Genomic DNA, 26,670 nt, shown 5'->3' with positions numbered 1-26,670 from the left:
GTTTGTATGCCTTCTTTCTTATTTTGCTGGATAAGTATTTAGTTCTGTTTATTTAGGGATCACCTGGAAAAACACTTCCTCAAACTGTTTCCATCCACACTGCAGCTGCTCATACTAACCCTGTGATGCCACACCAACTAAAATTCAAACGAAAGTTATTTTTAAGATGTACCTGTGCTTTATTATTTGAAAAATAAGACTCTACTTGGCTTAGAGAATGACGAGTAGGTTAGGTTTAGGTGGCATCAGAATTAGAAGATGAGAAAGCAAATTAAAATATTTAGCATTGCTAGAATAGGGGAAAAGAAAAAAGTCATTTTCATGTTTGTATAACTACGGTTGTGTGTGGGTGTTATTATATTTAGTTCCTTAAGCAAGCTGTGACATAACAAAAACATTGTTAAAAATAGTGTGACAAAATGGAGTTTTAAAAAGGAGAAAATAGAATTAGAAAAACGTTTCTTTTGTAAAACTTTGTGAAAAAATGTAACTTACCAAGCAAACCTGTCCCCAGTAGAGGGTTAAGTAGCTGTGGCACCACAGAGTTACTGTTGAGTTTAGCTGGACCAGGTGTATTCCCAGCATTATTAGATACATTCAGCAATGTTTCTGCCATTGACACCACTGCTGTCCCACCAAGTGTTGAGACAGTCAGTGCTGCCACTGCTGATGATGTAGTGGTTGTGGTAGTGGTTGCCTGGGAGGAAGTTGCTATGGAAACCTCTGGATGATTAGCGGTGTTGGCCGATGCCGAGTTCAGGACACCTCCCAACAGCTGGGGATTCAAGGCCATTAATCCTGAGGCCCCAGTGACAGCTGGGAGGAACAGGGGGTTAAAAGTAGTGTCACTGCCTGCAAAGCTTGGTAAAGGGTTCCCCAGGGGGCTGGTTAAAAGGGTCTCAGCTTGGCTGTTCTCTGACTGATTGCTTGGCAAATGGTCTGGTGGGGCTGTCATCTGTGTTAATGAGGGTAAAGGGGTATTTTGCTGTTGAAAAAGATCTGAGATGGTCAGATTGAGAGGTGGCAGGGGGAGCATGGCAGCTGCGTGGGCTTGGTTCTGAAGCAGGGCTGCTAAGAGCTGAAAGTGAACAGGCTGCAATACCTGCCCGTCCACGTCACCGGAGAGAAAAGCTAAAGCAGCGTTTACATTCGGGTTGAGAAAACCTAAGGGGTGGAGGTTGATCTCAGACTTGCCTTCTCCTGCTGAAGGCTGGAGGATATTTAATAGATTCTGGTTTAGGAGATGCTGTTGATTCACTGGCAAAGAGATAGGTAGAGAACTGAGGAGGCTGGGGTTCAAGGGGTGTGGAAGATGGTTGTTTGAAGTGCTGTTGGATGGAAAATGGAGTGCGTGCTCCTGGCCAACAAAAGGAAAATCACTCCCGATGGGCAGCTGACTCTGCAGTGGGTTTCCAGCTGCAGTGGTGACTATGACGCCGTCTTGAAGAACAGATGTTGTCTTTGTGATGGCAGGGTGGTTGGTGCCAGCTATGGCAATGGAGGATGATGGTCCTGAACTGCCTACAGTGAAAAAACAACACAAAACAAAAACACCACTTATTAATTACGGATGTCAAGGAAGACAACCCCATAAAAATACATTGAGAAACATTTCAATTCATTCATTACATGTCACCCTTACTGATTTTAATCAGACTGTGATCAAAGATGATATGCCATCTGTTAATGAACTTTGAAAATAAATATATTGGAGAAGTTTAGCATATTAAGAAATAGCTGTTTCTAACTATCAAAGAGCTCATTTTTCACAGCTGGGCAAAGTGAAGATAGAAGAAGTTCTGTAGTAGTTCATTCATTTGGGTCAGATAAAGGTAAGAAGTCCTCATTTTTCAAAATATATATTTTTCATTTAAAAAAACGTTTTGCTCTTTATGTGTAATACTAGTACTTACTTTTAGTGGGAAAAAACAAGTAGAATATACATGAGAGTATAGAACAGACAATAAAAACTATCTTAAGTATTTTAATATTTTAATACATAGTTATCCCACCTCTCTCTATATACATATACGCACATATATACATATATACACATACCTGTATATATATACACATATGCAGATATATGTTCTATATTTTAACAAAAATGGAATTATGCTGTTTTATAACTTTTTTCATTTATCAATATGTTGTATCTTTCCATGTTAACTCCTTTAACTACAGAATTATTATACTAGTACCATGTATGAATACACAATAATACAGTTAATCCACACTTGTGATATTGTGATTGTTTACAATATTTTACATTGTAAGCAACACTTTGGAAACATAAACTCATCTTTGTCAATATGCTCAATTCCTAAGGCTAAATTCTTCTAGTGGAATTCCAAGAACAAAAGCATTTACATATATTTAAATCTTTGAATATATATTGTCAAACAGTCCTACAGAGAAGTTGATCGATATACATTTAATTCACATTTCTATAAGTAGTGTATGGCATTGTTCATTCTCACCAACAGTGTATTTTATTATTTTTAAGTCGTTGCTACTCTGATAGCATAAAGGTGCTTTGCATTCATGATTCCTTACATCAGACCAGTCTTCACCCGAAAAGCATTTTTAGTCTTGAAAGTCTTATTTGTGCAAGAGATGAAAATTCTGGGAATTTAATATTTAAAAATATAAAGCTTTGGTTATTAGAATCAATTGAATTGTTCTCAATCCAAGCTGCACAACAGAATTACCTGGACAACTTGAAAAGAAAAACAAGCCATGCCCGGGCCCTCCCCAGACCAGGCGGAACTCCCCCGGGTGCGACACCCCGAGTAGCAGTGTTCTTTGAAATCACCCTGGCGATTCAGGGGCACAAGGGGTGGGGTGAGGAGGCTGAGAATCACATTCTGCTGAAAGCAACCCAGAGTCATTTTTCCATAAGAGATTTTCCCCTGAAGAGATGCATCGTTTCAATGTAATACATGCATTTGGCAAATATTTATTATTACAAGTGTATGCACTTAATTTTATTTTAAAATATAAACATGTATATGGCATAAAGAACAATAGCAGTGTTATTGGAAATCTAAAATAACTCAAACATTTTACTGCTTTTCTGTGCCATCATAAGAAAATTTATATTTGACCAAGTTACCATTGAGGCATTGTCTAAATACACTGAAATGTTTCTCTAGTTATAATAGTAGTACAAATATAATTTTATATTTTTCTTGTTTTCTTGTAACAGAATAACACAAGGATTTTTCTTTTTTGATATATAGGCTCTGTATTAATGTATTTAACCACATAACATATGGATTAACCATATTTGTAAAACATTCTGATAAAGCCTGGCATTTATATTTTGATTTTTTTCATTATTATATATAACACAGGGCTGAACATCTCATTGCATATGATACTTTGTTAGCTTTACAGTTTTCCCAAGGAAAAATTATTATGAGAATCAAAAATAGGTAAGCGAAGGCTTATAATATGTAAAAGTCTATACAAATAAAAGGAGTTACCATCATCCTTACTGACGACATTAGTAGATGGAGTGAGTAGCAGCGCTGTGGGAGTAGTTGTTAGTATAAACCAGCATAGCCAGCACACCGTATAGACTATCTCTACTGCACAACTTTGTAATTTTTCCCAGCTGTCAGGTCCACTTTTTTGAGAGCTCTCAGTGTTTCATTTAAAGAATGAGATTTAAAAACACCCTCTGTTTGAAAATATATAAATATTTATAGACTATTATCATGAAATAATAACTATGTCCACAAAGAGTGGGGTAATAGCATATCATACGCTGAAGGAGGCATGTGGTATATAATTCTGTACATACGAATTCCGGTTTGTAATGAAACAATCAACATCTTAAACATTTCATTGCCTCTTAAATCTTGCTACTATTTCTGTAAATAGGTACTGTGCTTTATTTGCATTTGGAAACCATATTTTTAAATAAGTGAATAAAAACCCTTATTTCCTGGTAATCACTATCCGAGGCCTTTCCCCCTATTTGCTAAATAATAATGACATATTTCAATGTACAGATCACCACCTCTCTAACCTCAGTCAAATTTCAAAACACTCTGGCGTGTATGTGGCAAGGTTTTGTAGAAGGATTTCCTTAGAAGTTATTATTTTTTAAATCTTTGTAGGAGAAACATCCATAGTTAAGATTCAAGAAAGTAGCCACTTGGGGACATTATTCTAAAAGCTCTCCATCTAAATATTCTTGAGGAATGACAATAAAGAAAATATAGTTACTCTGGGTGTATTTTTGTGTTACAAACAAGAAGGTGGTGAACAGTACAAGCTTCTTAAGGGTAATATGTAGAACAAGTTCTGTTTTTTATTTTCTCTGAATTTCAGCAAATTGGTTGGACAAACAGGGGTACTCTGCTGAATAAAAGGATAGCAATGATTATACAGAAACAAAAACCAAACAACAACAAAAAAATCATACAACACTCTGCTCTTTCATACAAGAATTCAGTTTAGGCAAAGTCTGGACCACACAAAACTCCCTGTCTCTCTTTTTCTTCCCTCAAATATACGTTTATTGAGAGCTTAGTATGAACTAGGAAATAATGCTCTTTTCATAAGCTAGTGCAATTGTAATAGCTAAGAGCTATAATAGGTATATAACAGGAAGGCAACTGTAAAACTGAAGGTGTCAGGGAAAACTAAGCAAGTGGTAAAATTTGATCTGGGATTTGAGAGTGGAAAAGGAGAAAGAAATGGCCTCAAAGTAAAAGCAAAGTATTAAAAAAAAAAAAAAAGACAAGGAGGTAATAAAATGCATGAAGGATAATAGATTCTTACATATTCTCGAAACAAATAAATATGTCTAAAAATATCACATGCTGCTTTCCCAGACACCCTGGCCCACCCACTCATGGTTAAACGTACTACCTTAGACAAGAGGTGATGAAATTTGAAATCATCTTTCTAACCCATTAAAGGCAAGGACCACTTTTTATTTCTCTCCGCATTTCCAAGACCTAAGGCAGTTTCTCACACATGGTTGGCATTCTTGGTTGAATCAATCTATGAAGAAGTTCATAAAACTTGCACTCGTTGTGTAGAAATCAGATCATCTGCATTTGTTGCTCTGTGTGTGGCATGTGTGTATCTGGAGAGAGGGAGAGAATACCACCCACTGGTGGAGAAAGTAGCAACTGCCTCTCTGGTGTGCTGGTCCAAGGCTGGGAGATGAGACGCCGCGGAGGAGATGGCTGGAAGATGCCAAGTTACTTTAGAAGGCTCCCAGGTGCTCCCGGGAGTTAAAATCACCTTACAGAGGAAGAAGTCCATCACAAAGCCCTCAGTTCTTAAGGCCACTCATTAGTGCTTGGGGTCATTCAGAGGACCCTGGATTTTTATAGCTGGAGGGAAATTGAAGGTTGCTTATTTCTAAACCATTTAATCTTGAATAAGCACTCTCTGGTGAACATACTTTATAGTTCTACATAAAAACCCTGTGGTCTGTTGAAGCATTTGGGGGAAATGCTTTTCTTCTTTCCTTTTTCTTCCTTTTCTCTTCTCTTTTCCCTTCCTGCCTTCCTTCCTTCCTGCCTATCCGCCTGCCCTGACTTTGTTTGGCAGCCAAGATGTTTCATGCCTCATCTAATGAAAGGAACAGTTAGAGTTTTTGAAAAAGCAAACTATTCATTAACCATTTAGCAGACATAATCAAAAGGCAGCTGGGAGACTGGAAAAAGTAAGTTGGAGAAGTCCTTTAATTGGAAAACGTGATTATTTCATACCACCCAGCAGTACCACAAACTGGCACAATTTCTTTATCTCATTGTCTCTGTTGCTTTTAAAGGAGTAGGAGAGAAGACTGGAAAGTCACCCAAAGGAACTCTCCTGGTGCAAGGTCATGTGCCTAAGCCCCCATCAGAGACTGAGTCCAGAGCAAAGGACCTGTCCACTGATGTACACTTCCAGATGTACACAGGACTCTGCACACACACATAATTTATGAGTATTTGTCTGTGTATAAAGAAATAGCATCAGTAAATGTTTTTGATAAACTTGCCCTAGCTGGTGTGGCTTAGTGGATTGAGCGCGGGCCTGAGAACCAAAGAGTCACTGGTTTGATTCCCAGTATTGGGCACATGTCTGGGTTTCAGGCCACGTCCCCAGCATGGGGTGCGCGAGATGCAACCACACTTTGATGTTTCTCTTTCTCCCTCCCCTCTCCTCTCTAAATAAATAAAAGAAAAATATTTTTTAAAAATTTTAAGGCTATTTTCTTTCTACTATTAATTGTCATTCTTGAGAAGTTTGTCTCATTAAAAAATGTTTTTCAAAACAAAGGTAATGTCTACTTTAGATTTATTTATCTTCTTCATCACCAACATTCTTTGAGGAAAGTCATCATTCACATTATGCTAAACTTTTTAAAGCTGGATTTGAAGTATTAATAATATTGTTGTACATGTCTTTATATGTGTACAAAATAAGACATTAAGTTTACACCAATAAGTTGTTTTTAAAAGTCATCAAACCGGTTTAATCTGTATCTCCAATTTTGAACAAATAGTACTTTATGTTGGAAAACATCTTTCTGAACTGATATGCCCAAATACTAATTTTGTCCATAAAATTTAAGAAATGAGTTGTATTGAAGGAACTGTTTTACCATTTAGCCTTTATCATTTGGTTTGGCAAGTGTACTTGAACCACAAATAGTTAACAGCAATCTCTAATAAAAATGAATGCTTCGAGAGACAAGAGAAAATATGCCCCAGTGAGTCTGACAAATATGATGCACTTTTCAATCATTGGAAATAGTAAAGTTTTTTCCCTCTAAATTTAAAGGATTGATTTAAAAATTGAAAAATAACTTTTATGAGAAGTCTATATCTCCCAACAAGACATTATTTTCCTGAGCTTTAGTAATAGCATGATAATATGTATTTACAAAAGTATATCGATCTCTATCCTTGTGGTTTGGACTGTGATGTAAATTCCTAGCACCCCTTTAGCAGAAATAGGCAGGAAGCCCTAGGAACTACAGATGTTCCTCCACTTACAATGGGGTTACATCCCAATAAACCCGCTGCAAGCTGAAAATATTGTAAATACAACCTACTGAAACATCACAGCTTAGCCTAACCTATTTAAACATGTTCAGAACAGTTAGATTAACCCATAGTTGGTCAAAATCATCTCACACAAAGCCTATTTTATAGTGTTGAATATCTCTGTAATTGATTGAATACAGTATCCAAAAACAAAAAATGCTGGCAACACAGTACACTGTGGAGTATTGGTGGTTTGCCCCCTGCTCACAGGGCGGACTGGGGGTGTGGCTCCTGGCCCCCTGCCGCCCAGCGCCGTGGCATGGCCCGAGAAAAGATCGAAATTCAAAATTCGAAGTACGGTTTCTATAGTGCATACCGCGTTTGCACTATTGCGAAGTGAAAACCATCCTAAATCGATCGGACCATCATAAGTTAGGACTGCTGAGTTCTCCACAAAGAACGGAGGGAGGGACTCAAAACCAAAGCTCTTTCGGAGAAGAAGGGGAAGGAATTAATGAGTCTCTTGCATTCTATTGTATGAATGTGCTACAGTAACAGTTAAAATGCTTCATTAGTATTCCAGTTGGAAATCTTAATGTTTATTTTCATGAGCGGAGTTTCTAGATTATTAATAGTTAACTTTGTATCCTTCCATTGTATACCATTTTATCTGCAGTGCTAAAATAGTGTTTAGCACAAAGAGGTGCTCAATAAATACTTGCTGAGTTAATTACCCCATGAATAGTCTAAGAGTGTTTAAACCCATCTGGGGCTGCAAAATCAATTTCGTATGCCCAACCAGTATATTTTGATAAACGAAATAGAAAGAGTACATTATATAGCTAGAGCATTATTTTGTGGAAACTGCTTCTTGTTAACATATATGAGTGCTGGGTTATGTTCTGTTAGCGGAATTTCAGTGAGTCATGACTGCTTATAAAAGAAATACAATAAAATAGGATAAGAAAATATCAGAGTGCATCACAGGTAATGTGTTTTTTCAAGAAACTTTTATCTGTTATCATTAAATATATACCTCTAGTGGATTGTAGGGCAAATCCATTTTTTTTTTTTTTTTTTTTTTTTTTTTTTACCGTGGGAAGAAGTGAAAAGAAAAGTTTGAAAAACACTGCTTTGGGATCAGGCCTTTGCGTAGCTCAACTGTGGGGGATGGTCTACGGAGCTGCGCTGCCGGAAGCGTGTGTCTGACTGCAGCGCGAGGGGAGCCCCTGCAGGGCGTGCCGCTGCGAGCCCGCTCCAGGGTGTCGCTGACGGACACTCTCTCGGACAGGTCCCCGTGGGTCTCGGGTAGATACTCCTAACTTCCGTGGACTAGCTCTATCCGGGGAGTATCTCAGCGACTCCTTCAGAATTCTGTCATCTGATTCCATTTTTTAATCCGTAGAAAGTTGAGTTATGACTATGAATTTGCAAGAGGTTTAATTCTTAGAAAATAATTTTTACTCTTTGCTTGGTTGGCATTAATGTTGTCTGATACAAGTTCCTAGAAGAACTTCAGGCTTTGATTCATTTAATACCTCATGCACATGGAAATGCAATCGGTTCTGATGACACCAAAGGAATATTTTTAATTATTATTTTTAGTGAGACGGTTTATGTAGAGTTTACATTGCTGCGTATAATTTGGGTCCTTTTAGAAGCTGCTTCACTGTTTTCAGACCACTTGATTTTGGTAAATAATAGCTTAGGCATCTCCTGGTGAACTGAAGGATTTCCAGTGGCTTTATAAGTGAGCTTAGTGTATTGCAATGGAATAAAATTCTTCCAATTTGCACACTGGGACAATTTATTTTTCGAAAGGTACAAAACAGATCATTGAATCAGCAAACACATCACCCCACTCTGAGTTCTATTATCACCTTTGATTATACAGACTCAATGTCTAAAGTCAAACATATTTTAGCTTTTTTTTTGTACACAAAAAAACATTAAACCTGGAATATGTAAACAAAACAAGCGGTGTAACCCTGATATTAGGAAACCTTCTTAAACAGCAAGGCATTACCTGTTGTAAAAATTTCTGACAACAAAGGGGAAATGGCTCATTTTGCAAAAATTTAACCAAAAGAATACATAATTATCACAGTCAGTAATTTACTAAAGTTTTGGTATTTGGTTAAAAATCAAGAAGAGAGGGCAACTTTTAAACTAGAAACCTTGTGCATGAGGATAAACTGTAGTAGGCATTTAAAAATTTGGGTGGAAATGCTTTCTATAGAAACTACTACATATTCAGTCATGACCTCAAAACAAGCCTCTGGCTTTCTTCACTCTGTATCAGTCTATGTAACTAAAAGGCTATTTCTACAGCAACTGCCCATATTTTGAGAGGTCTAACTTATACAGTATGAGCCACCCTTGAGCATTTTTATTCCATAAATCTGTTCCTACCTATAACATGTAGGGAATGACGATTTCCCTGTATCTTCTTTCTGGCATGTTCTGAGCATACATACATAGAACAAAACAACAACAAACTCATTACTTTGCTGTCTTTTACCCAAAGTGTTCTTTTGTGGTCTCTATTTCGTTTTCTTATACCTACCATATCAATGGTTGTACCAAGTTTAATGAAATGTATTTTGTACTGAAATAAAACTTTTTTTCCAGAGTTTTGAAATATATATACATATAAATATCCACAAAGATATATTTATTTGTAGGTTTATATTCTTCTCAATGTATATCTTTGAGTTAAGGCAAATAAATGTGTGAATTATATTCTCTTCTGGTACAGGCTCATACTCTGCCCCCTCAGAGGATCTATTTTCATGTGTTTATAAGAGTTGATTAAATCATTTTATTAGAAAAAAATGAGAATATAAAAAACATTTTAAGGTGAAAAAGTTATATATTTAATGACTTTATCATATCAGAGGAAGGTAAAGTTAGTTAGCACACTAGTCTAAATCTTTTTCTTTGAAAATTGGAACAAAAACAGAGGGCCACAGGAAGGATGGGCTGTAACGTGGACGCTGATAGAGCTAAGTCCTCCGCGGAGGCGCGGGGTCTGGGCACGACCGCATCTCGGTTCTGGGGTCAGCAGGTGGCCGCAGTCAGAGGCCCGAGGAAGCATGGCCTGAGGAAATTTGCCAGTCAACGGCACTCGATTTTGGAATCCTCTCTAAACCAAAACACCGCGGAACATGCTGACACTTTTTTCTCTTCATAAACTGAAGGTTGCTTTCAAAGTACACTGCAGATGGCTCTCAGAACATACCTGCATTCAGCAGTTTGAGTGTTTGCACTGAGGTCAGGAACTTGGGGGTTTGGTTCCCAGATCCACCAGAGCTTTCCTTTACAACGTGAGGAATGTCACCAAGTATCCTACTGGTCAGTTTCTAGATGTGTCACGTGGAAATATTAAACTTTACTTGTAATTTGATATCCAAAAAGCTAATAGAAACCTGTAAACTTTGTAATGCAAGTGTTTAAAGAGCTTTAGTGGAAAGGCAATTTCAAAACTCCAAATAGAACTACTAAAGCCTTGGTAGTCTTTAAGTTTTACAGATGTCTTCAGAGCATTTCAAATCTTTTATCTGATTATTTCTTAACAATCTTTGCCTTTCATTTCCATACCTGAGTGCGTCCTTTAGAATTCACTTATAGGCCCCAAAAGTCTGTATTTGGGTTGTTTATGATAGAAAAATTCTTTATAAGAAGTTTTAAAAAATAAATTACCAATAGAATGATGCATTTTTCAGAGCAAGTGATTTCTTGTCTTAATTGATGTCTTAATGTAACATTTTTGAGCTGTTGCTTCAGAAAGTGGAAAAAGGCACTGGATTGAGCAGGAGGCTCCCTGAGTTCTGTTCACGCTGTTACCCCTGGAGCAGAGTGGGCCCGTGTTCCCTGGGAGCTCTTTCACGCCCACTGCGCTAGCCTGCTGGGAACGGCAAGACCCGCACGGGCAGGGTCACCTCCGTGTGACCCACAAGGAAACCCATTTTCATTTGAGTAAGTGAGATGATACCAATTCATTGAAATAAAGGTCACCACCTGCGATTCACAAGTGAAAGACCGTTCCTTTGAAATTTTGGACATTTCATCTGCATTAACGCATTCTGATTATTGTATACTATGATACTTCAATTCATTATCTGTTGGATAGTTTTTAAGATGTTGAAAGTGAAGAGGATTCTTGACCACTAAATGTTTTGGTTGAAGAACTTAGGCAGTTGTGAAGAAAATGGATTTTAGAATTAGATGAACCTGAGTTCAAATCCTAATTCAGTTACATATGATCTTGGGCAGTTAAGTTCTCTGATGCTCAGTTTATTCATCTGGAAGATGGGACATAATACCTTATACTTTGGAAAATTGCATAAATTAGAAATTATAGGGAAATCACCTGGCATACAATATGTAATCACTAATAGCCATGAGCAACATTTTAAGAATAAAAGTGTTTTTTCATTTCTGCCTGGTATGCTAGGAAGACCTAGCAAAATTTAGAGATAATTGTGACCATGATCTGCTGTCTGACTCTGAACATGAGCCTGGGTGCTTATTTGATGGATGAATAAATGTCAGTGTACGTAAATATTTAGTCTAAGTAGTTACAATGACAGGACATTCAGTGACACAATTCACTACATATCAAAAAGAAAAATGGCATTAGAGACCTTTTCAGTATTCAGCTCATTAAAGAGTTATATTAATTAGTAAAGCTACTTATTTTCATAACCAGCTGCATATCAGATCTCAATGAGTATTTAATTTTATTGAGTTTACTATCTTAAAAATTCTTACTGACCTAGGTATTCATCAAACATATGCTGTCTGTTAGCTTACATATGATCAGTCACATCCGTATCATTTACTAGACATTTATTCTTGTCCCTTTTACCTATTTATATGTCAACACTTTTCTTAAATTAATGAATTTTCAACCTCTGTGTTTTGACACTCCCAGCACTGAGAATCCAGATCCAATGTTTTACAGAGATGTGTGGAACAAGAAAATACATGTTAAAGACTATATAAAATAAGTCTAAACTTGACAATCAGAACAAGAATATAAATGTTGGTCTTTTCCATTATAAATTTAAATACATCATTAATAAAATGCATACACTTTTCAATATGAACTGAGACCTGAAACAAAAGTAAGTTGAGGTAAGGGGTATCAAAATTTAAAGATACAATACAACGAGACTAACAATGTCTCATCTAAATGATTGAAGGTATGCTTAATAAATATTGTGCATTTTAAAACAGTTGCTTATTTCATATAACTTTAAATTGCTAAATGTATCTAAAAATCTAAATCTAAAAAGGAATATGAACCGTTGAAAAGGTAGAAGCCCATTTGAAAAAAGTATCCTGTTAGACACAGAAAATATTTTCATGAGATTCCCTAGACTGAGAATATCAAGAAGGCACTAATGATTTCAGTTATCTTCTCCACCTTATATTCTTTTGAACACAAGAGGTCAATGAATACTTATTCATTCAATAGTGACAACAGAACATAACACACAATACAAGTTGTGGAGGATGGCAAGTGTAAGCAGTGATGCCAGGGGAAAGACACTGGACTTCACTCTCAGCAACAAAGAGAAGTAGGTTATAGCGCTTCTCCAGCAAGGTGGTACAATGCAGTCTGTACATACATACACAATGGCTTATTATTAAAAGCCTCAGCAGTTTACTCATTTTCAGTAGCACTCTGATTTTTAAAGCCCCGTTTTCATATTTGAACAATATTGTCTCTATCGCCACCTTTTATTTCCTCCCCATCATTTCCCACAAATCTCCCAAATCATTAGTGCTGTGTTTTGGATAATCTACTGTTTTCATGGTAAAATTTTTGATGTCTCAGTGAGTTTTCCTCTGTAGTGCTTCTTTACAGTTTTTAATAACAATTTCTGAGGACTCTATTGCACAAAATACAGTTCTTTCTAATGTGTCTGCTTTTAAATTAATTTGCCTTCATTAATAGTGGATGAAGAGATACAATAAATTTGAGTTAAAAACTTTAATGTCAATGCTAAAAATAATGGTTTAGTCCTACAAGAAAACTATGAAAAACAATTTCAAGTTCAAAAATTCTGGAAATCAGGTTTTCAAGCCTTTCTTTTTATTAGAAAACTTAAATTATTACCCTTTTTAAGAAGGGAGTAGTCAATGTCCATTTTTTAATTTTCTCAAACAAATAATAATAAAGGATAGCAAACTAGGATAAGAAAACACATTAGAAGACAGCTTTCTACTTCATACAACTTCTAGTTACCTTTTCCTATCCGTTCACCTATTTCTGGTCAGCAGCAAGAATAGAAAATCCATTTATTTTTGCCTTTTTGGGTCTTCCAGGATGAGCTTCATTTACCTGAATACAAACAAAAGCTCGGGAGAACAGCTTTCCTACTGGCATCAGCTGAGAACATGGCTCATGCACCAGCACGCCCTGCCTTCTATGGCTTTTTCTGTCGTTTACAGTCCCACGGTTATGTGACCAACTGAAAGTCGAATGATACTCTGAATGACACAGATTGACAACAAATAACGGAAACACATGGAATCCCCTTGGCTGTTATTTTTTTTTACTAATAGACACATCCCTAGCATTCTGTAAATAAAATTATAAATACTAACGAAGCGATGAGAATTTCACAATGGGGAAAGGATCATTTCTTATAATAAATATTTTGGTACAAATTTTAAAAAACATAGAAAAGTTTAGTACCTCTGGGCACTTTTTTCTAATAAAACCATACCTGCTTCAGAACTTGTTTGATTATAGCCGCTAACAATGCTGTTTGGTGTCACTGGAGTAGAGGACGCTGAAATTCTTGACTGAGGTGGGTTGGGATGTAATGAATTTCCTAAAGCCACGCCCGACCGCCCGAGCATCCCACAGTCCCCGCTAGCCTGAATCCGATTTATTAAACCTGCAAGATGGTGGTTCGGGACTGAGCTGTCACTGTGAACAAAGTTAGTGTTTGCATTGTGGCAGTGCACGGCTTCCCCTCGTAAAGGTATGTTCTGTGTCAATGAATTCTGAAGAACACTGGAGTTCATACTGGGGTCTGTAAAATGCAGCTGGTTAGCAGAGCAAGGCAAAGCAGTATTTGAGCCCCCACAACCCGGGGTACTATTGCTACTCAAGTGAGAGCTTTGACAACTCATAGACTGTAGTAACTGAGACATTGAACTGATGGGAAAAGAACCCTGACCTTGCTTCCTTAGCAAGTCGGGCCCAGGTTTAGGAACTGAAGAACTATCCATTTGAGACTGTCTGAGCAAACTCAAAACTGTGGTGGGTGGCTGTTTTCTTTTCCGCAATGAGTCTTTTTGCTGAGACATCAGCTTATCTCTTAGTGCTGCTCGACCACTTTGCCCTTCACCTGTTGGGAGAAGCATGTTGGCAGTAGGAGGGAACATGGTGTTTAAAGTGCTATGTCCTTCAGTGTTGCCACTGCCAGCAACAGCTCCAGAATTGCTACTGCTGCTACTGTTGTTACTAGCAAGTTTGTTTTGATTTGCTAGCTGTGCTTTGGCTGCTGCTGAGAGTAAACTACTTGCTGGAAACGAGGCAGCATTGTGCTGGTTCAAGATCTGATTTAAAGGCATTCCCAGCAAACCAGGCTGACTCTTTACAGAACCACTTCCGGCAGATGCAGTAGGAAATGCTGCACTGCTTGGGGTATTTAGTACATTACTCATTCCAGCAATTAATGGGTTAGGGATATCCTTGTACTGATGATGTCCATCGGACTTGGTAGAAGGGCTTGATGGCATTGATGGCCTTGGGGACCCTATTGTTGACCTTGGTGACCTGGGTGGAACCTTGATACCACTGCAAGTGGCTTGGGGTCCTAGAGGTGGCATCATGAAATTTCCGTGATCTGATGATGTGGAAGATGAGCGTGATCTTTGGGGCGATGCCTCAATCCTTCCGATTCCAGCCCCCATCATGTGCACTGGGGATGTCACTGGAGAAGGGGACAGGGAGGTTGAAGCTGAATGTTGAACTCTTTGTACATGACTCCCATGATTCATGTGACCAGGTTTTACAGTTGGCAAAGGGAGATTACTTGGCAAAGGAACAACAGCAGGAGGCATGCTTACATTCATCACAGGTACCTGAGAGTGGACATTTGAATGGAAACTAGTTGGATTAATGATAACAGGGTTCTGATTCACCGGTTTACTAGGAATAGGGTCAAGAATGCCAAGTGGATCTTTCTCAGATGTTAATGGCTTTTTCTGAAGAGCACAAGAAGGTGGAGGGGGAGGTGGGCCTTGGGGCGGTTTGTGGTGGAACATTGCTCGTGGTATTTCCATATTAGCTGAAAAATTACACATTGGTTTTTTCATTACTGGACTCTTTGTAGTCAAGGTTGGGGAAAGAGGTATATTAGTCCTTCCAGCCATTGCACAGGATGACTGTACAGGAGAACCATGTAGCATTACTGAAGGTGGAGAAAGAGGAGTCCTATTCAGGTGAATAGGACTAGAATTGGGAGCTCCATGAAAACCAGGATTGTTCCTTGTGAAAACATCGGGGCTTCCAAGTGGGTCAGTCCTCGGAGAGATTGAGCCATCTCCATAAATCTGGGATCCTGACGATGCTGGGCTGGGCAGGCCTCCGTGGCTGCCACGGAATGGAGACTTCTGTCCGTGCTCACTGCTGCCCAGTCTTTGCCGGGGGTAGACAGGGTGGAGTTCTTGTTGCTGGCTTCCTGGCAGTTCTTGTACATACAGCCTTCCCATGGCATTTGATGATCCGATCATTAACTTGAAAGGATTCTTACATTCAGGCATTACAGAATTTGTAATTCCTTCATGAGGCTTATTTCTTATGGATCTTGGAGTTGCTGCCCGTGAAGGTACTACTGGAGTTGCATCTGATGTGAGAGAGAAAAAAAATCTGTTAAGGAGTGTAAATTCTTTTGTATTTGGGGGCGGGCGGCGGGGGGGTGGTGGGGTCTTGCGGGGAGGGAAGAAAAGGAGGAAATGAGAAAGGGAAGGTATCTGGAAATAGAAATTTGCAAATAGAAATTGTGCCTCTTTGCAACCATAAATTCTGCACTCTACATTAAATTTTGATTTTAAAAAATGCACATTATTCTCCCTTAGTTGGCTGAAAGTTCTCAATTAACAGCTCATTATGCTTGTTTGCCTCTTATCTGTTGAGAAAGGATGAAAATCGGAATCAGTTCATACTGACATTAGCCATTCCATTAATATTTAGAATATGCAAAATCAAGATTGACAGCCCAGATGGAAATGATGGTGTTACTATCTTATTGGATTTGAATTTTTTAGGAACACAGTTACAATAGAAACTTATTATCTGTGCGGCATATTTACTTGGGTGATTTAAATGAATTGCCATTTTCACCGGAAAATCTGTTACCGTATTAATGTTTCTCTTACTGAAACCTCCTCAGGACAGCTAAAAGAAACGCTTCCTTATCCCACCATTTTCACTGTGAGAGTAAAAGAGTCTTAATTTTTGTGAATTCAGTGAATGGGATTCGGAATCTTTTATCATGGGAGCGGTAGCAACAGTCAATGCAGTGATACTGCAATCATGTCTAGCTTCCCATCAAGTCTGTAACAGTGCAGTTTCTTTGATGTTAATCAGTCATCACTGTAAAAACAGCTGTAGTCAGTCAACTCAAGTAAAAGGCTGCAATTCTTTTGTCAGGTAGAATCCTCATGCAAAATTTAGTCCGAGTGCTAAATTTTCAGTACCGGGTTTCAGTACTGGGTTCTCATCGAGAATTCTCTTTTTACAGAGTGTACTGCTCTCTCACTGGCTTTCCGGAATCCCTTCGGTTCCTTTGGAGATCAGACAGAATACAGGCAACAGAGGCGAGCTGGCACATCAGACTGAACTTTCACTTTATCTTGTTAGAATTCGAGGTTTAAGCTTTTTAGCCCCTCAGGATGTTGAACTATTTTATAAAGTTGTACCTTCTAAAACAGGGATAGCAAATAAAATTAATTTCATATGCCAAGTGCCATCAACTGGGGGTGGCTGCTCAGAGGGCTGTGATGAAAAGGATGCCGCGCTGTGCTGGGCTGTGAGCGAGCCCCCGAGTCTACCACGCGCGCGGGAGGCGCGGGAGGCACGCGCGGCACCACTCACACCGCACGCTGGCCATTCTGCTTCTGAGACCTGACGACATGTTGGCAAGTATGCTTGGATTCATCCGCAATCAGAAGTATATTTACTCAAATGAATACTTGCAAAGTTAAGGTAAACATACTTCTTCTACCTGCTAGGTAGAGTACAGATCAAATCATATAATAATTTCTAAGACAATGGTTCTCAATTTGGGGTACACAGAAGTTGAGGCAGGGTGCATTCAAGAAGTAGAAGAATGAAGTGAACACGTTTTTCTTTGGGCATGTGGGCTTTCTGTTTCTAGCATAGGAAGATTCTTGATAGCGTGATTTCTGGATATAATATATGAAAAGTTGAGAACCAATGACGTAAGAGAATTGTAGCAGATACACTCACTTGAACTTATTTTCTTGTTAAAAAGAAATTTTTTAAGTTTGCAATAAAAAAAATAATATGTATGTGAAAAATAGTTGAGGTGCTATGTGTGGCACACAGTGAGAACACAGTTGTTTGTATTAGCTTTGTTACAGGATTGACTGTGTCCTCTTCAGTAATGAAACGACAGACTGTGTCTTTTCCTGGGTATTTATATAATTATTTACAGTTAAAGGATTAAAAAGGTAGGCATTGGTATTTTTTTTTTATAGTCAACAGAATTTAGGAAATGGCTGTGGCTTTAAAAGGATTTCTTCCATACCTGGGGAAAAATAGTTACCACTTATTTTAAATATTTTAAAGAGTTACCTTTAAAATAACGGGAATACTAAACAAACAAAAGTCATTCTGCCATTAGTTTAGGGTTAGGAACTGAATTATTATAAGAGTTGGTAAATATAAATGTTAGGTACCCATCAAGGGCTTTCATGGAGACCTTTCAAAAGAACAAGCAGAAACTAAATATATGTTTATGTATGTTAGAGGTGAGAACTACTATACAAGTCTTGTTAACATTTAATTATTTAAAGTTCAAACTTATGATAACAGTTTAAAATAAGAAATGGGAAATAAATGCTATGTCTGAAGTTAGTAAAACAGTAGCAATTAATCCAATAAAGTACACCATTTCAAAATGGGATAGCGATATACATTTTATACCTGTACCTGTATAGTTAAATATTTACCTTTATTTTCAATAATGAAACTTTTATGTATAGGATATAACAAAGGACCAAATCAAGACTGTTAAGTTCATTAAAAAGACAACAAGGCAGATTCTGTAGAAAGAGGTAGAACTGTTTGATATAATATGAGAACAGCAGCAGATATGAGTATATGCAAAAATGGAAACATAGTTACATCAAGATGTCAAGATACTGTTGTTAAATAATTCATTACTATTAACTGTCTTTATTGCAGTATCTTTTAATTTTAAAAAAATATAACTCATTAAAAGAAAAAGAAAAATCCCTTACAAGATTTTTTTTTTTCTTACATACCTTAGTGGAGCAATTTTTTTCTGATCATTCCTGTTAAAGTTTAACGGTTAGAGGGTTATGGGAAAGGCGCTCTCTAACAGCTACTGTTTGTCTCTCCCCGCCCTCGGCACATGAGCTTTGAGTGGAAATCTTCACCTGTATGATGTCACAGCTGCTCCTCTTTTTATGTAAGTCCGTAATTGGACCCCAGTTTCCCTAAACAGGCTTAGACTTCCCCTCAAGTCAGATTAGTTTCCCCATGATGGCTTTTACTCATTCTGGACTAGAACTTTACTATTTTCCTCATGTGTCTAAATCCTACCATTTTCCAGGTTGGTTCAGATTTGCTTTCTCTTTCTCTTATGACTACAGGTTACACTCATCATCTCTATTTTTTTCAGAGCTTTGCAGAACAATATCACTTTTCCTTCATAAACAAATGTTTTGGCATTTCACTATATTTTATTCTGAATTACTATTCAAGTGTTAAGTAGATTGTAATATTTTAGAGTTAATACTCCAGCGCTTACAAAAAGAGGTTCTTCAGTCTGATTCCACAGATTACATATTAATTGTAAAGGGAAAGGGTACCTCAACAATGGAGTAATCAGATGGATATAACCATAATCAAGCAATCAAACTTAATGTCATCAATTTGGGATAAATTGACATATATGCCTCCTGAGGAGGACATAACATCACCTATGCAGCATTCCTAGCAAAAAGTGTTGAACCTGAATATATATATGAGGACACAATTAGGCAAATCCAAACTGAAGAACATTCTATAACCCCGACCTGGACTTTTCACAAACGTCAATGCCAGGAAAGAATGAAAAAGACTGGGGAATTCATGAAGGTTAGAGAAATGTAACGACTAATTGCACTGCACAATCTCTGATTGCATTCAGGATTTTTAAAAAACTGGATTAAAAATAACATTAAGAAATTATTAGGACAACTGGAAAAATCTAAATATAGACCACATATTAGATAATATTATATCAGTGTTAAATTTCCTGAATATGATGATTAGATTTTGGTTTATGAAGAGAATGTCCTTGTGTGCTGAACTATTTAGGGGTCAGTTTTTACAATATCTGCAATTTCTGCAACAAAATTGTTAATTGGTGAATCTAGATGGAGGGTACATTGTATTCAATGAACTCTTCATGCCCTTTTTCTGCATTTTTGAATTTTTTTTTTGAAAGTGAAAGCAGGCATGCATACATATATGTTGGGGGAGATATAAAAAGCTCCAGACAAGGTAAGATCTATTAGCAGATGTTCAATACATCTACTAATGACAGAAAAAAATAATACTGCTAGTTCTTGAAAATATTGCTAGTTGTATTTGAGGATTTGACACCACACACTCCGATAAAGTCTACATTTGTTTCCTAAAAATCTGTGGCACTTTCTTTTTGTTAGTTCAGCTCTGTCCCTGCATAACATTTGTATGTGCTAATAAGTGTTTAGTGTAATTGTTTAACTAGATGATTTGGATAAGAAACTTTGGGAAACAAATTCATGAGAAGTTTTCAGAATGAATTTGCTATTTGTGATAAAATGATAAAACATTCATAACTTTAAAAGCAATGTGCATGTTTGAAAAGTGGACTTGGAAAATGCTTGGCAAAGTGATTTCTCATGACCCCTCTGGGAGAGGAGTGGGGAGGAAGATCCCTAAACCCTTCACCATGTTACATACTTGTTCCTCCTCCGGGACTGGTAAGCACCAGAGAAGGATGTGGGGCTTCCATGCTTTTATGAAGTGTGGCCACTGCAATGATTTTTCTTTTATGTATGCATAGCTTTGTGACATCTTCATCTGCTTTAACATCTTCTGCAGTTCTTTGTTTCACAGCAGCTCCAGGATCAAAATTAAACACCTGGAAAAGGACAGCCTTTGTTTAGAGTATGTTGTAAAGCATTGAATAAAAAGATCCTTTGTTTAAAAAATTTCTTTACGTAGATTTAGCCACGAATCTGAATAAAATTTTATCAAGTTTTTAAATTTAAGAAAAGCAACTTTATATAACTTGATAAATACTTTTGCTGAACTCATGGTTTTTAGTGGTACAGTAAGTAATGAAAATTATCCTAATTCTAAGATAGCCAAGATAAATATATGCAAAGATATACTATCTGATAATGTTGCCAATTATAGATATTTCTTGATGTTATAACAGTACAAAAATAGATGAAGTTCAATTTAAAATCCACAAGCTGACATTTCTATGTGCTAACTTTTTCTTTGGCTTTATTTTATTACTATATTAGCATTACTTTTTCACCTATTAAAAATCTGTTTCTCTATTTTAAAAAATACTATTTATTGTGTATATACTTATGAGATGTTTTGAATTATTTTTTTTTGGAATGATGGGATACACAAATAAAAAGAAAAAAGGTGTCTATTAATCCTAGTTCTAAAACTGGCACTATAATAGATACTCAGAGAACAATGACATGTTTCTAGAGTCGTAATATTTTATCATTTAAAATAATTTTTACTTCCTACCTTGCAAAGGAGAAAAACAGTTTCACATTTTAGCTTTGTGATTTTAGAAACACTGGTGGCAGATTTATCATTGCAGATTGAACAGTTATAGTAGGGAAAGAAAATACTGCACTTTTAAATGGTGAACATAGGTACAACTCTAATAAAATGGGCAAAAGAGATTTTAATAAAATGTGTAATATACAATATTTAAAAATGATTCCAGGATTTGAACCATTTTCCACAATCACTAAGTATTTCAAAATGCATGCAAAATATCTAATTAGACTTTAAAATGCATATGTGATTGGAGAAGTAATGTAAAAATGAAATGTCAAATGAGAAAAGCAAATACACAGAACACCTAAAAAAATAAAAAAACTGCTGAGAGATCTGTTGTGAAACGGTTACCTTGGGAAGAATAAGAGGACATTCCAAGCCACACTTGCATGTTCCGTCTGTAAGCAGGTATGTTTTAACCTGCTCCAAGCAAGATAACAAAGACCCACTGGGACTGTAAAAATAATTTTAAAAAACATCAGGAAATAATTCTGACTGCACATATTATGTGAAAAAAGGCATAATTTATAGTCTTACTTCCTTCATGGGATAATATTTTCCTACTAAGGAAAGGCATTTTCTTTGTCAATATTATGTTAGCTACTAAATTATAGCCTTTCAGCACTATCACTCTTTCTTTTGAACCAAAATATTTCTCAGAAAAATACAGATCTTCATAGAAAATTAAATAAAAGTATTCTGAAAACCAAAAATGGAATAGAATGGGGAAAATGCTATTCTTAAGAAAAGACGACAGAAGCAAGTAAGAAAGGAACAAGAAAACTACATGAAAGTAATCACTATCATTTTTAAACCAGAAGAGGTACTTTTAAAGCTGTTGGAGGAAAAACTGGTATTTAGGAACACATTGGAGGTCAAACCAGAAAGTCACTAAGTGCACAAAAGCCGGAGCTAGCAAGTTCTTTCCTTTAATCTTGGAGACTAGAACCAAGTTGCCCCTATGTAAAAATAGTTTTATTTTTTTTCTCCCTCGTCATGTGCTTCTTTGAAGATAGATCTGTGTGGCTCAACTCCAATTACACTGAAGAGCCCAACCACAAGATGAGGAGAAGGGAGCCAGGCAGCTGTGACAAACGGTGAGGGGCTGGTGAGGGAAGGGCTTTTGTGGCAGAAAGGTGCCAGGAGGTTCTGGCTGGTAAACGAGTAGTGTTTCAAGTTATCACTCTTTGCTTTATTTTTATTGCATTCAATTTTTATAGGGTTTGTTTCAAAGAAATAATTTGCATTTTAGGATGTTTATTATTCAAATATTGGTTTTACAGCCTTGAAAATTATTATATACTTTTCATTCAGGAATATCTTTTTATTTATGACTATTCAACAAAACCTTCACTTAAAGCCTTCTAATCAAATTGGATTTGACCAGAAATAATACAAAGCACAACACTACTAGTGGTAGACTATTCTGCTGCAGGTAGTTTGCATCTATAAAGGGACCAGTTTTAAAATACGATTCAAATTTTATTTACGGACAATCATGTAAGTGACTTATGCATGTAGAAAATCTCAATTAAAACCCTCAACTTAGACAATTCACTCATTCATTTACTTAGGCTAATGATTTTTTTCAAGTGATCTGTGAGAAATAATAATTCCCATATTATAGACTTGAGTTCCACTCCAGTGGTAAGGACCAGATGTTTTGGAGGTCTACTAATTTAAATGAAATAAGATTACCAAATAATTACTTGAAAAGTTCGTGAGATTTGTGGCAAGAAATTGCCTAACACTTTACAGTTAAAGAAAGTGTACAGACTGAATCCTAGAGGAATTTAACTCGAAAATTAAAACTGAAGACAAGAATTCCTAAATTCTATTAGAGCACTCTGCTCTAGACACTTTAAAAACACTTCCTCTCAATCAATCAGTTTGGTTCTTTTCTTTAGTTGTACCTCTTTAATTAACTTTTGGGAGTAATAATTAACATAAAAAATAGTTACAAGTCTTATGGCATAGTTCAGCTTAGGAGATTGGAAGCAGGTGGGAAATAGACTGTGCAGCCTCAATGCCTCCCTGAGGCACGAGCAGCTGGAGACAAACCTAAAAATTACAAACGAACTGCCCATTGAGAAGGGGGCTGCAGAAGCGGGGCTAGCCTCCTATATGTGTTCAAGTAGTAATTTCACCAGTTACATACAAACAGCTCCAACCCATACTGGCTTAATTTAATTGAAGGTGTTTTACCTTATCTGGCAGAGTTGGCTGTCAAAAAATTCTTAGTGCACCAACTTGGATTTGGAGAACTTACGCTACCTCACTAATACAGAGCAAAGTCTACTTATGCCTGGAAAATCATGAAAAAGATAACTGACGGATTCCTAGACTTAAAGTGGTTTAACATAGTTTTCGGTACCCCAGAACGCTGATCTGTCTTTCACTGGAATGAAGATGAAGTAAAAAAATTAGATTATCAAGATCTTCTTAAGAGTCATTTGCTCTAAGATGAACACTCACTTGCTCCTTACAGACTAGAATAATCAGAAGTATAAACAATAACACTTGTACCTTCCTATATTATATTAATATCACAGTATTCCTGGCAGCGTGTTAGCAGCATTGGCACTAAGAACACTTTGAGAAAGTTACCCCATGTGTCCATTTCATCCACCGTGGGACAAGCTCTGCAATCCCTGCTTTCTCATTCCTTCACTCTAATATAGAGCACATCTTTAACATTCCCAGAAACAAACAAAACTAAGGTGCAGAAAATTTTCAATTGTTAAGACACACCTAACATGAAACAAACTCAGGACAGAATCTGAACTGAATTTTGAGTTACGACACGAAATCATTTATGTTTATGCAATGGCAGATACCTCGTTTATATAAATATATCTTTGCACAAATGGAGAATTCCATTGAAGCAGATACAAATAACTGCACTAAAAGTAATAGCATTAATATAATGATACATTGTGTTATCTTTAAAAAGGTTCTAAGTCTATTTCTAATAGTTTTTATTACATCACAAAGATTTATGGTATCCTAACTTTTCATATACTATTGATAAACTACTATGTAAGGAACTTGACTATAAATTTTTTGATAATAAGACTGAAACTTCTTGTGAACAGTTTAGTTATTCCATTCAACTTGTTCTATAAGAGATATTTGCCTTTAAAAGAGCAGGTACTTGCATTTTATTTGTATGATTTTTTATGAGAGATGAAGAGACATCTTCATCATGACTGTTTCTTTTTTTACTATAATATATGCAAAGGTATAGCTCAAAAACTGTGCAGAAAACAACTGGGAACTTTTTACATAATATTAGGCATTAAGGAGTCTAATAATTAAAACTGCCCATAGATGAAAACATTGACCTTACATTGGAAAATCCAGCTAAAGCACCATGAAGAATAGAATAATATTGTCAAGAGACATTAGGTCTGTTTCCACTATTTACATTCTCTTGTGACTATGGTAATGATACTATGTTTCTTTTAGAAATCTTTGTATTTTTCTTTATCCTTGTTACAGAGATAAGCAGAATGACACGTTATATAAACACAAGTAATGCATAAAAATTCTCTCTTGTAACCTAAGGCAATTTACATTGCAAAATAGTACAGATTAAAATCACCTGAATATTTTTAGCACAAAGTTCATTTATTCAAATTTATTTGAGGTGCTGTCAGTCACAATATTTTGCTCCCTTGGAGGAACAGACTCTACCTCCTTAATTTTGGGACTGCAAACTGGGAGGTAACGCAGGTAACAATAAGGGCTCACCTGACATAAAGAACTCCATTTTGATCCACACGGCGCTGCCAACCCACAGGAACTTGTATAGCTGGAAGACCTCCATCCTTGTCCCCTCCGTCACACTCCTTGCCTCCATTCATTTTCTGTATCTGCTTGGGACTCTCCAAAGATATCAGCAATAAGATGATATCCTTATATTACAGGGCATGATGGCCTTCAAAAATGGCCACTGCAGCATAGTTGTTCCCAGACTACAAAATGCACTGGGATGCTTCGGCTCAGTTTGGAACCAAGTCCTTGAAATCTGCCATTGTGGAAAAAATCAGTTTCCCATTATAATCTACATTAAATAATCAATATTACTAAGAATGATCTACATGGGTAAAAAGGAGTGCTTCTGACTAAGGAAAACCATATTTACCAATGCTGGTACCTGTCTGAGGTGGGGGAGGGGAGGAGTGTAAAGTTTTTAGTTCAACATGTTGTCTTGAACCTTGATGTTGGACTAAAATAATCTCTACTGTTTAGAAAGTGGTCTCATTTTTACAATGTGAGTCGGTTAATATTTCCAGGTACTACCCGCCTTTAGAGGCCACATTCTTTAAATTTTCTCTTCATCTTCCAATCTGAATCCACGGTGCTGCAGGTTGGTTCATCTGATGTTTTCATGTCTTCAAAATTCCAATAATGTAGCCTGAAACATATATAAATATGTAAACTGTATATTTAATGTTGAAAAACTGAGAACTTGCACACTTTTATAAACTGCTAATTGTACCAAGCCACTTCAGTGTGGTTTTGCTATCAAAATAGCAAACAAATTCAATTTGCTTTCTTCTTCTAACAATCCACTTAAACCAATTTGCTTGCTCTTCACCACATGCAACTTTTTTAAAAATCATTTTTTATTTTTTAATTTCAGTTGACATACAATATTATATTAATTTCAGGTATACACCCCAGTGATTAGACATTATGTAACTTACTAAGTGATCATCCCCATAACTCTAGTACCCATGTGACACCATACAAAGTTATTACAATACTATTGACTATATTCCCTATGCTGTACTTTACTACCTGTGACTATTCTGCAACTATAAATTTGTACTTCTTAACCCCTTTGCCTTTTCCACTCATTTCCCCAACCCTGACTCCCATCTGGCAACCATCCAAATATTCTTTGTCTCTGGAAGTCTGTTTCTGTTCTGCTTGTTTATTTTGATTTTTAGATTCAATTATTGATAAATATATATTTATTGTCATTTTATGGTCCATATTTTTTATCTTTTTCCCCCTCTTCTTAAAGAAGACCCTTTAACATTTCATGTAATACTGGCTTGGTGGTGATGAACTCCTTTAGCCTTTCCTTGTCTGGAAAGCTCTTTATTTGTCCTTTGATTTTAAATGACAGTTTTGCTGGGTAAAGTAAACCTTGGTTGTAAGTCCTTGCTTTTCATAACTTTGAATATTTTTTTCTTTTTTATTGAATATTTTGGAGTGACACTGGTTAATAAAATTATATAGGTTTCAGGTGTACAGTTCTACAATACATAATCTGTGTACTGCACTTGAATATTTCTTGCCACTCCCTTCTGGCTTGCAAAGTTTCTGCTGAGAAATCAGCCGACAGTCTTACAGGAGCTCCCTTGTAGGTAACCAACTGCTTTTCTCTTGCTGCTTTTAAGGTTCTTTGTCTTTAAACTTTCACATTTTAATTGTGATGTGTCTTGGTGTACACCTCTTTGGCTTCACCTTGTTTGGAACTCTCTGTGCTTCCAAGATTGTGTGTCTTTTTCCTTCATCAAGTTAGGAAAGTCTTCTGTTATTAATTTTTAAAATAGGTTTCCAATTTCTTTC

General features: G+C 36.6%; 1 protein-coding gene across 3 annotated transcripts in view; it reads right to left on the bottom strand.

Moving 5' to 3' along the window:
* MBD5 (methyl-CpG binding domain protein 5) overlaps positions 1 to 26,670 on the bottom strand; it is a 148,635-nt gene that overhangs the window by 27,757 nt on the left and 94,208 nt on the right. For 2 of the 3 annotated variants that reach the window (XM_054562611.1, XM_054562610.1), the window contains 5 exons: positions 24,838 to 25,504; positions 21,436 to 21,538; positions 20,233 to 20,413; positions 13,745 to 15,877; positions 496 to 1,521 (listed from right to left, as the gene is read on the bottom strand). In XM_054562611.1, the coding sequence (XP_054418586.1) occupies positions 496 to 1,521; positions 13,745 to 15,877; positions 20,233 to 20,413; positions 21,436 to 21,538; positions 24,838 to 24,950 (3,556 nt within the window). In that variant the 5' untranslated portion in view covers positions 24,951 to 25,504. Of the gene's footprint in view, positions 1 to 495; positions 1,522 to 13,744; positions 15,878 to 20,232; positions 20,414 to 21,435; positions 21,539 to 24,837; positions 25,689 to 26,670 lie in introns of those variants that run through there. The other variant, XM_054562609.1, reaches the window with a different exon arrangement.

The sequence above is a fragment of the Pteronotus mesoamericanus genome, unplaced genomic scaffold (genome assembly GCF_021234165.1).
Source record: "Pteronotus mesoamericanus isolate MK-2021 breed Mesoamerican mustached bat unplaced genomic scaffold, CSHL_Meso_final scaffold_651, whole genome shotgun sequence".
In the NCBI taxonomy this organism is placed as follows: Eukaryota; Metazoa; Chordata; class Mammalia; order Chiroptera; family Mormoopidae; genus Pteronotus; species Pteronotus mesoamericanus.
Note: the sequence above shows the minus strand (reverse complement) of the source record. Positions and strands in the feature narration are given on the sequence as shown.